This window comes from Diadema antillarum, unplaced genomic scaffold (assembly GCF_040938485.1).
Source record: "Diadema antillarum isolate AM-2024a unplaced genomic scaffold, OU_Dant_1.0 scf00000201, whole genome shotgun sequence".
Lineage (NCBI taxonomy): Eukaryota > Metazoa > Echinodermata > Echinoidea > Diadematoida > Diadematidae > Diadema > Diadema antillarum.
The window spans coordinates 3,226,165-3,238,420 of NW_027271090.1; the positions used below are offsets into that span (position 1 = coordinate 3,226,165).

At 38.9% G+C, this 12,256-nt stretch overlaps 1 protein-coding gene across 1 annotated transcript in view; it reads right to left on the reverse strand.

The window, feature by feature from the left end:
- Positions 1-4,130: 4,130 nt before the first annotated feature.
- The window catches only part of LOC139723882 (carbohydrate sulfotransferase 14-like), a 32,228-nt gene continuing 24,102 nt past the window's right edge, over positions 4,131-12,256 (reverse strand). Inside the window, exons 2-4 of the mRNA XM_071635091.1 lie at positions 10,509-10,630; positions 9,259-9,293; positions 4,131-8,461 (exon numbers count right to left, since the gene is read on the reverse strand). Of these exons, the coding sequence (XP_071491192.1) occupies positions 7,526-8,461; positions 9,259-9,293; positions 10,509-10,623 (1,086 nt within the window). The 5' untranslated portion in view covers positions 10,624-10,630 and the 3' untranslated portion in view covers positions 4,131-7,525. The remainder of the gene's footprint in view (positions 8,462-9,258; positions 9,294-10,508; positions 10,631-12,256) is intronic.

Below are 12,256 nucleotides of genomic sequence, written 5' to 3' on the forward strand. Positions count from 1 at the left end.
CTTTGGTATTTTGGATATCTCTGATGGGTACTACTTCCATTGCAAAAGAAATTAGCCGTGACCCTTTTTAGCTGAATGAAACTATGTGTGTGTGTGTGTGTGCCGGGGGGGGGGGGGGGGGGCTCCTTTGGGGCTACTGTCCGGGGCCCCGTACTGAATTTATGGATAAAATAGCTGGCTTTGGTGTTTTTGATATCTCTGATGGGTACTACTTCCATTGCAAAAGAAATTAGCCGTGACTCTTCTCAGCTGTACGAATAAAGTTAATGTTTGTGTGTGTTTGTACGTATGGCCTATGGGGGTGGGGCACTTTGGGGCTACTGTCTGGGGCCCCGTACAGGATAAAAAATAGCTGGCATTGGTGTTTTGGATAACTCTGATGGGAACTACTTCCATTGCAAAAGAAATTAGCCGTGACCCTTTTCAGCTGAATAACACCATATTTGTGGGGCCCTTTGGGGCTACTGTCTGGGGCCCCGTACAGGATGAAATAGCTGGCATTGCTGCTTTCATGATAAGTACACCCAAAGGAACAATATCCACCAACTTTTGTCCGTGACCCCCTTCGGCTGAATAAATCCATTTTTCGGGGTCCCTTTTTGTGGTCCCTAGGCTTACGGTACAGGATGTGACTTGCCAGCAATTCATTTTATTGACCCTTAGCCACATCCTTATACAATGAGACCATTAAAAAGTGTGACCCTTTTCAGCTGAATAAATCTTCTAGGCCCCCGGTCTATACTGTGCGCGACATTAACAACAACAAAAGCAAACAAGCAAACTATTGAGATCACAATAGTGTCATGCAGGGAGAGATACAGTTTGAACAGGGAGGTGGGAAGAGAATCTCTTCCCAACTCCCTGGTTTGAATAATATATATTTTATAGGCACAGAAAGAGTGAGACATAAGTGTGTGTTTCTGTGTGTGTGAAAAGGTGCGTTACTCTTTTGGGCCATAGTCAGCGATTTGAAATGTGATTTGGTCATTTGTTGCGTATAACCACTCTCTTTGATATATTATAATGTAAACGCTGTTTCAAAACGCCGATTCAAAACGAACATAAAGGTGCGCTTTGCCGATCGGCGATTCTCTCAAATCACGTACAGTTTACATACCAACAATGCACAGTGCATGTTCACGGAAATCGGCTCTTTCTCGAGCTCGGAAAAATTAAAATGAACGAAGTTTTTAATCAGTGTTTTGGATCGCAAATGGAGCATATAAACGCATCCTTTGATGCAGATCCGAACTAACAACAAAAGAGGATAATTTTTTTCGTAATAATCATGGTAATCAAATGAGGCACAAGACGTGATAATTCAGTAGCGCCATTGATCATGCTGCTGATTATTTCTAATACGTGCGTAGAGCAACATCAAGGCAAATTGATGGTCATTACTACCTATTAACACACACACAGAGCAAACATTTGCCGACGCAGGTATGATATCTGTTGGTTATTCAGTTAATTTACTTATTTATTTATTTATTTATTTATTTATTTATTTATTTATGTATTTATTTATTCATCTATTTATCTTTCTATTTATTCTGCTTTTTATTTTGCCTAATTTTCTTAAACGTAGATAAAATTACTCGAGTCAGCTTTGAGTCTGTTTTTCAACAGTCCCGAATTTACACCATGCATGCATAGACAAGGGTCGTATAAACCAACCATGAAAGCTAATTGTAGCGAAGCTCAACGAAGCAAATATTGTGTACAAAAATATATGTAGTTAAACTTAGTCTGAATTATATATTACGGTCTTATAATCATATCTAATAGGGAATAATGATTATGCAGTTAATAATATGGGAAAGACATACGATAACAAAAATCATAAAAATAGTGAAACGTAAAAGAAAATTACAGAATGAAAACAAGCATAGCTCTGACATGGGAAAAATGATATCAGCCACTTCAGAAATAAAAAAAGGGGGTAGGGGTGGGACTAATTTTTCTTTTTTTTTTGGGGGGGGGGGAGGTCGAGACTTTATTCTTAAATGATTTTCTCTGGTAAATTGTTAAATGATTGAGCCACGTATAACTGCATAGCGTGTTGTTTTTACAAAAGTTTGTATTGGGGGATTGAACTTCGAGTTCAATATTCCTTGTATTTTGAAAGCGATATGAAATTTGATACTAAATCGATACAAATCGATTTATATCATCTTCAATTTCCTCTAATTTTTTTTGACAATACATTAAATCTTCCTGCCATAGGTGTATATTATAGCTCTTGCCTATCAAGTATTTTCTCGACTTTAAGTCGGTCTCTTTTCATCCTCATTATTAATCATTCTTTATGGGCGTAGAGAAAACTGTGGTATGTTTGAGAGAGCTGACGTATATTCCTTGTCTCATATTGCACTCGGGCCAGCTGTTACCATGATAAATCGATCGGGGGGGGGGGGGGGTCCCAACTGACAACAACTGACAACAGTGAATATGGTTGGAGCTATACGTCCAGTATGCCTCCGTTCGTAATGGTCAGTTTGTAAATAATCGACACCAGAATCCGGCTCTTCAAGAATTTACGCTTATGATATACGTCTTAATTACATGTATTGTACCATGTATTTTTTTTTCTTACTGACTTGATACTAGTATAATGTATAGTTTGTACGGTTATAGGTTATCATCGATCATACAGAAAATGAAGAAATAGAAACTGCACACATGAAATAATACAGGTATCGATACTATAAATCGACGATTTCATCCTCAATGGGCAAGTAAGATGTAAAAAAAAAAAAAAATATGTAACCATCAGATTTGAGCCAGTGAGTTTAGGGCTTGTATGATAAGTACCCTGCAGTACATACAGTATACATATTGTTGGATGTATGCGTGTGTGTGAGAGAGAGCGTGCGTGGTGCTTCGTACCCTTTAAAAAATACATGTAAAGATCATAGATGGTAATTGTCTATACACGATTTCATTCTCAATGGACTCGTAAATGTTATAAACATAATTCATATGTCTACCATCAGTTCATTCCTTCTTAGAGTCAATTTGCGGCTTGTTTATATCCTGCAAAAGAGCATACAATCTATCTGTGTGTGTTTCAACTGCTGTATATTAATGGGTACAAAGGCTTGTCCAGCATGTCAAGTACCTATAGTACATGTATAAAGAGTGGCTAAGGTTTAGACAGAACAGGGAGGTGTTATAGGGATGGAGTGGCAACTCTTCGTAATTCATGCGAACACATGTTTGGGTTCAAGGCGTTACAATGGGATGTCTAGCATTCCATTACGCTTTGAAGTCATGCTCGGCACCGCTCTAGTTGCAAGACGAAGTTCGGAGACGAAGAACGCATTTCACCTTTCGTTGAATTACAAGCTATATTTCACCGCAAAATTTTAAATGAAATACTGGAATTGATTTAGACTAGTTTAGGAAAGAATTCAATATTATCAACATGTACTTCGCAAAAACGCAAAACGAAAGGAAATGAAAATTAGGCCCTCTTAAAAAAAAAAACTAATTTTTTTTTTTCTATAATGCGCACATTTCCGCATGTTCATTTTCTATCTGTTCATAAGGGGATATTTTGATCTTTCAAATAAAGTACTCCGTTAAAGCGTGTTCCAGCGTGTTTTTAAACTATTTGCTCTTAAAATTGTGAGTTTTACACTGCATTTTGATTCGCTGCTCCAATTCAAGGTACACAAATTCATTGTTGCCATCACATTGAAAGAGAGAGCGAATTGCAGTAGGAGCAAATATTTCTAGATGTGAGAGCGCTAGTCCCGATTATTGATGCTCTCTTTTGTCAAAGCACATGGGTAACACCTGTAGTTGAACGCATAACTTCTCGGCGGTGCCGCGCATGACTTCAAAGGAAAGCTTTAGTTACCTCTCCTTCTCTAGCACCTCCCTGGACAGAAGCTTTCGATGTAACAACATCAGTTGATAAATCTGATATTGAAGCTAAAGTAAAGAATACATACAACACACACACACACACACACACACACACACACACACACTTCCAATCAAATAATACAATATACATCAATACTCGTTGGTATTACTGTACAAACATAAGGGAATAATTCTTGTAAAGATAACTGAAATAATTATACATTTTAATGTTTCAATATGACAAATAAAATGGCAATAGTACAGCAATGACGGAAGAAAAAAAATGGAAGCATATTATATCTTCATAAAACACATCCTCCTATAAAGTAACATCACTACCCTTCCTAACCATATAATTTACTAATCTACTTTACACTACCCCCCCCCCCCAAAAAAAAAAAAGAGAAAAAAAAATAAAGGGAAACCCCACTCCGCCCATAGATAATTACCCATCCTTTCCTTCCCACCCTATACCCATATACAATTTTACCACTTAAATATCGCCGTTGTTAAAAACATAAAAGGGGGACACAAAAACACCTGCCTGCCTGTCGGGGGGGGGGATACATCTAAGCTATTATTTGTAATGTTCAACACACTCCCATTTCAATAAAGTAAACCCAATTTATTTCTTCTAATTGAGATTTTCTTTTCTTCCTCACAATATGTACCTAATGTACAGTGGACTATCATACCGTTATAACGAAGTCCTCGGGACCAACGGTTTTCTTTCGTTTACTTATACAATGTATCGAAATTTCGTTATAACCGAACAAAGGAACAATAAAAAATACATAGAGTGGATAAAGCTGCGGCCTGAATTTTTACTTCGTTATAACTGGAACTTCGTCATAGCCGTGTTCGTTATAACGGGAGTGCATTCATTCAAATCTGCTAATGACGGTAATTTCATTTGTAACCCTGCCTTATAATAAATTTGGTTATCAAAATAACTGTATTGCACCCTTTTACTTTATGAGAATTCCCTTCAATGCCCACTTGTATATCTTGCCAATCTTCATTCTTAATTCTGCTATTACAAAGTACTCAATCATGTTTCCTGCCAAAATTCTTTGATTTTAACGCAATTCCGAAATAAATGCGAGTAAGTTTCTGAAATTTGATTACAAAAGAACATAAGTTATCAGCAACAAAACCACATTTTAATAAGTGATCCTTATAGTATAAACCGCTCCATGAAGTAATCTTAAAAATTGAAGTTCTCTAAGATCTCAAATAAGCGTTGAAATTCTATAGGTTTCATAGAAATAACTCTCAAACCTTTTTTTTTTAGGCCGTCTCTAATTTCTAAGCAACATAAATTTTGTAAACCAGACAAAAAATATGCATAAAAACACACACACACACTCACACACACACACACACACACACACACACACACACACACACACACCTTGCACGTGTGCATGAGCGTATACACTCTTAAAACATCCGAGTCAGAACTGACCCGGAACTGGGTCCGTTGGGGTCACACACCGTTCAGGGTAAAAAAAAATGACTTGAAATTTGGTCATGAAGACCCCGAATTGGGTCACCCTGACCCAATTCATGACTCTGAATGGGTCATATCTGACCCCATTCCTTGTCATTTCTGACCAAGAACGGTGTGTGACCCCAACGGACCCAGTTCCGGGTCAGTTCTGACTCGGATGTTTTAAGAGTGTAAACAGTGCACTGGCAAAGATTCGGCGGAGTTGTAGTATGAGCATGTGCAATACCAATGCCCACACACAACACACACTCCATATTACCAAAACGACGTCTGCCGTCATCAATTAAGATGAATTAGGCATACACTCAGGTTGATGTTTTTGTTTAAAATCTCCGCTGGCATTTGCTCTGCCAAAATAGGTAGGCCTAAGGTAAATGCAAACAAACCCTACAGACTGAAGAAAGAAACGTCCTTAAGCTGGTCTTACATTTAGTCGTTTCTTTTTATGTACTGTATACAGACCCTGATATATGCCAACTACTGTATACCCTCTACATACTATCCCAAAATAAGCACACTGCGTTACCGCCATCTCAACCACCCCTCCTCCGCGCCACACCCTATATACTTTGCAAATGCTGGAGGGCCTAGGGGTGTATTTTCGAAGTAGGTTTGAGCCTGGACTACAGGGGAGACAAAGGGACGGGTAAAGATACAGGCGCTAGATTTCTTCGTCAGATCTAGACAATCATATATCACATGATACGGCGCCATTCTTCCATATTATGCATGACGTATGATGCCTTGTATTGTCATGTGATCGGAACGCAACGTCTCTATCAATAGTGTTCGTAGGCAATATAATGGAACCATCATGGGCACGCTGAATGCATTGCGAATCAAGCAGCTTTACAGTCACACTTTCTCTTACATATGAATTAGGACTAGCCTAATGCAGCGTGTTATATAATGACTTTTTGGCGGGTTTTATATGCCCTTTAGAAATAAGAAGAGTATTTCCTTAATAGTAATGACTTATTGTACGCAAAGTGTTATGCTGATAAAACAAAATGATCTGCAACAAGGTGCACAATCTTGATCTAGGCTTTAATTATATTCCATAGGGACACTACATCTAAACGAAAGTGCAAAACTAAAAGGTATATACCTATCAGTAAGCCTTATGCTATTATTCAAGGCAATGAATCCATACTTTACATAGCGTCTTCCATCAAGGCCCACAAAACACATGTCCGACATGTTTGTATATCAATCATGACACTCATACAGCCAGTTCAGCATACTCACTGTAAGTACAAAATCAAAACAAACATCCTAGTATATACACAAATCTATAAAAGTGCTACACGGGTCGCTTTCTGCGTTGATGAAAATTCTAGTTGGTTTAGCATTTAATGATAAGTCGTATAGCATAAAGAGTGGAACTGATACGTCAAAAATGACGCTAATAGAAGATAACTCTTGAATGTAGAGAGTGTTTCGAAGCACATCAAAAAAGCATCATTCTTTTTTTGTGTGCTCATGGAATCTCATACCTTTTCAGAAATGCTTTCGTCAAAATGAGTGACGAAGAATTCACTATATAAATTCCTGCGTACCGGGTACTCCTTTCTGGGGAATCATTGAATACTGAAAATCCGATAGACAGAAGATTTCATTAATTTCACAAAATAGTAAAATATCAAAGTTCGTTTCTGACGGACACATTCAAACCTACTCACACATATACACACACATGGAAGCACGCACGCATGCACCTGGAACACATACTCAAAAATTTCACCGAAGGATTTATTACACATCAGTAGTTTGCCTTCAAATCCACATAAATACACACTCTCTAACACACACACACACACACACACACACACACACACACAATGATACCAATGTGAGTGTCAAACTTGATAAAAGAATCGTGGACAGCTATCTATAATATGGTGCATTATAGACGCCAGATCAGTATTCTGCCTTCAAGCTTACAAACCCACCAGCATACACTTCGCTGCAATCCTCCTTTTAATATATCTGTCTGTTTATCATTTTGCTGTATATGCTAGATACACGGTGAAACAAGACGAACTGAGATTTTGGGAAAGTATTTGTCTTTGTTTCTAATACCTTGGGATGTATAGGATAAACAGGAACGACGAGAAGAGCCTACCAGCTCACTTTTTCTTACAAATCTTCGTCCTGATCAAAAATTCCTTTGACAAGGTACGAAATTGTATCATTTATTCTATACCCGAATGCCTTATAGTCGAAACTGTAGTACGTGGAGAGTTTCTTCAGTAAATGGATCGGCACTTGTGAGTATTCTTCTACGAGGGAATTGGAGGCGTGCGACTCGTGGACCTCTGGAAAGTGGATAAGACCATCGACGCCCAACCAGTGGATGGCAAAGGGGGCTTCCACAGCGAGATTCTCGTAATGCCCGATAAAGTCGTAATGAATCTGGCATGGATTGGAAACAACGTTCAGTGGAAGCCAGTGATCATTGAGAACGTCCATAGCGATATTGCTGCCGATATCGGTGATGAATTGAATATACTCCGCCAAAGTGATATTCATCCACGGTTTAACCTCTGCATCCGCGTATCTCTGCTCGTGATTGTACCCACGATAACGTTTGACGATCGCTCGGCCGATATATCTTTCCCACGTAGTCTGCAATCGCCTGAAATTGCGGAGTTTGCTGAGATAGCCAGACAGCATACGTGTTATGGGTTCTCGGACAAACAGAACCTTGCGATAACTTTGCAGACGGTACGTTATTTCTGTTAAGTTGTCACGGAATCCTTTTAACGTACTGACTTGAGACTGGTGCCCCCTGTGTGTTCTTCGCAGACTACTCATCACCCTCTTCCACGTCGTGCAGCCAACCTTTGGGATAAAGCCGAACAGGATCTTGTACTTGTCGTCAACGAGTAGGTGACCAACACTTTTGAAGATATTCTTGCCGTCGATACCAAGGTCAAGTTTGCGTGACATGTTCGCGTGTTCGCAGGCCTGATCAACGAGTGCTCGTCGCCGGGTCTGTTCAACCATCATGTCGGCGTACCAGCTAGCGTTCTGGAAGTTCGCAGGTTGTGGTGGTCTCCATTTTTCACTGCCCTGTTCGAAGCGTGGAGACGAGAGAGAAAAGGGAATAGTCACTCTCCTAACCGACTGAACGTAAAGGTTATACAAATGAGTTTTGCTAAAACAAAAGAAATAAAAAGAAAAAATGGGGTGCCTCTGGCGCCCCCCCTTTTTTTGTAAAGGAGCCTCCCCTTTACGGAATTCCTGGATCCGCCCCGATATATATATATATATATATATATATATATATATATATATATATATATATATATTGTGTGTGTGTGTGTGTGTGTGTGTGCTTGTGTGTTACTTTTATTGCGAAAGTAAGCCACTTCGGTTAAGGTTAGTTGTTTCGAAGGTTCGTTCATCCGAAAACGAAATTAAGTTCTAAGACACGTTCTTTGCTTTATCGGATTAACAAACCTTCGGAATGACGACCATTCGTAATAACGCCACATACACGATATTATGTTCGGATTGACCAGCTTCATTTTCGGAATACTGTAACGAACGTCTGGGTATACGGAATTTGCGTCTTTCGGAAAAGCAAACCTTCGGAATGAGGTACCTTATTTCATTTTTGGATTAGCAAACCTTCGGGTGTAACGAACATCTAATGTCGTTTCAGAAGATTTCTTTGAAAGTTACAGAATCTAAAGTTGATAAACCTGTTGTATAAGTAGACAATTAACTTTACACCATACAACAATGATTCTTGTATTCGCAAAACAAAATTATCATGAAATTTAATGTAGGAGATGTATAAATCTCTGTAAAATGATATCGTGGCGATATAATATATTAAAGTAATATGGCATTCCCGTACTCACCTGCTGGAAAAACGATGCTCTGACGGGAATTCTGCCTGTTACACAAACGAATGAATTCATCAGCATTACCTAAGTATCTGGAGATTTTACTGAGTATTACAAGAAATGGGAACAGTAATAACAGCAGTAACAGCAGTAGTAGTAGATATGAAATAAACATATCTTGTCAAAATCATATGGAAGTAATGGCAGGAATCGTTCTTCTTGTCTATCATCATTCTTGTAAGTACTACATGATTGTGGAGCAAACCAATCACACGTAGATCGCAGTTTTCGGTTTCGTGGATAATCTCTGACGATGATCTCGAAGGGAGGGAATAGAGAACTTTTAGACACAGAATAGTATCTAACAATATTAGATATTAGGCAGTGTCGCTGCCCAGAAAGCAGTAGATGACAGGTTCGAGTCCCACTGGTTCCTTTTTTCCGACATGTTTGTTAATTTACAGATCAGCAGTTGCGATCTTAACAAATTTTCATTTGTAGAGGGAGACAAACTGAAGAAACTCAAACCTGAGCCTTCACCCCTCTGAATAATATCTTTCTTTCATTTATCCTATGCCTTGTCCGCCTTGGACTACTTAACATAACAATGTCGGAATCTCGGAGCTTGGGTATTTGTTCCATGTTCATCGTGTCACTGCCGGCAACCAAGGACAGCCTGGTGGTAGTGTCGCCGCCCGGAAAGCAGTAGATGACAGGTTCGAGTCCCATTGGTTCCTTTTTTCCCACATGTTTGCTAATTTACAGATCAGCAGTTGCGATCTTAACAAATTTTCATTTGTAGAGGGAAACAAACTGAAGAAACTCAAACCTGAGCCTTCACCCCTTTGAATAATATCTTTCTTTCTCAATATCAGATATTGTCATTAATTTTAGCGATTAGCGACTTTAAACAAAAAGATATTGTTTCCATAATGGGATGAAAAAGCAGTTGGTTAATTGTCGTTCTCATTATTATCGGCATCTGGAAATACGCACATTGTCAGATCGGCGTTAAAAATCCTCGATCTACCATTCCTAGTACAATATTTGTTAGTAACGTTAAATTTTCTTGTGGCTATCAGAAATATAAAGATGGTCCATATCTGACAGTTTCATGGAATATAAAGGCCAATTATGAAGAACAGTGGATAATTTTGTCTCAAAAACAAGCCTGTCGTGGGTTTGTTTTCACTCCAGCTGCCGTTAGATACCCGGATGTGCGATCATGAGAATAAGAAGTTTGCACGATGATGTCAAACGCTTACCTTGCAAGGAAGCCAACGAGCCGAACGAAGCCATGATGTACGCCAGACTTACGGCGCACAGGATGATGACGGCCAAGGGACCGGCGGAGAAACACGTCCGCACGTTCTCTAACATTTCAGTTCTTCACCAGGGTTGTATACACACAAAGAAAACGAGTGGGAGTTTGATCGGATTTGAATAATCTGATAGTTGATATTGAGAACACCAGCTTTTTGCGGTAACAAAATAACTGAATAATAAAAAAACTAACCACTGATGTCACAGATGACAACTTTGCCCCGAACATTTTGTCCTTTATACAGAGAAAGTATCCTAGTACCCGAAGGTATTAAAGTGAGTTTGAAAAACACCAAGCACCATACCCAATTCTCGTACATCATGGAAAGGTAGAGTTATGCTGATAAAACACTTAGGAAATCAACGCTCTGTTGACACTTTTTGGGATAAGTCAAAAATGCTCTATTCACGTGTTTTTATCGTGATTTCAGATTGAAAATTACATTTCCATGAAGCTCAATAATTCAGCAATTTTCAAGAATATGATTTATGAATAGATTCACAGACTTCCCCTTATTCCTAGGCGAGGCAAACTTAAGCTTTGGTCTCTCCTACTATACTTTGCCCGCCAGCTTGAATGATTGTATTACGATCCGGCTTCCTTAGCCCTCAAACTCCACAGGTACACGTCACGAGTTTGACATCTACAAATCATACAGCCCACGAGTCATGTACTCCATGAGTTCGACACCACGCAAATAAAAGGCCCACGAGTTCGACGCTTAGCAAACAAGGCCCATGAGACCGACACCAATATATAGGCGAGGTACTATAGGCGAGCCTAGTACTTCCTTGATTCTACTAGACCAAGCTGCGCTAAGAACAGAATTTCACAGCAGTAAAGTTCGTGATCGAATTCTAAACATGCACCTTTTTCGATGCGAGTTATGCTAATGAGCTGACGAGCCAAAATTCAATTGAATGTCGTGACGTCACAGCAGCCTAACTGACGTGCTCGCTTACATGTGCGTTCGTGAAAGCAGCCGACGGCAGGTACTATCGTGTGTACGCCACGTCTATATGTGCCAAATGGAAACCATTTTGGCTTTTGAAACGAAACCGTGCTAATATACTTTTGATTTGCATATTTCCCACATGCAAACACACATCTTTGATACGTCATGGCAAGGAATGTTACCAAGTGTGATCCCACAGCAAAGATCGGTTTATTTGGGGAACACGTTCTTTTACATTTTTTTTTTGAAAAATTTATATTCCATATTCCACATTTCATATTCAGGTTTTATATTCCATTTGATTTCGATATAAAATATGTTTAACACAACAGTCAATTTGAGATAAAATTGCACAATGTATAAGGACATATTATAGTGATGTGTACTCTGAGGAACCTTCTAAAAAGCAAAGCTTGTAGGATGTAGGTTCCAAAGTTATAAGCGTTTAGTACAACATGCTAGTTACGAAAGATGACCAAACACATGCAGAATTCAATATGTCGAAATTATGATAGAATCTACGGAATGTACAAAATAGCATGTAATGTTCATGATAACTCAAGGTATCAATGCTAAGTAAAGTAGCATATTTTGATCAAGCAAATGTAGTCACCCGAGCGAGGCATCATTGCGAATAAGCACAATATATCGAGTGATCACGGCAAGTGATTAAACGTAGGATTTAAAAAAAATGGCTTTTAGATTTGGCTTAAAGGAACTCAGAAAGCTAAATC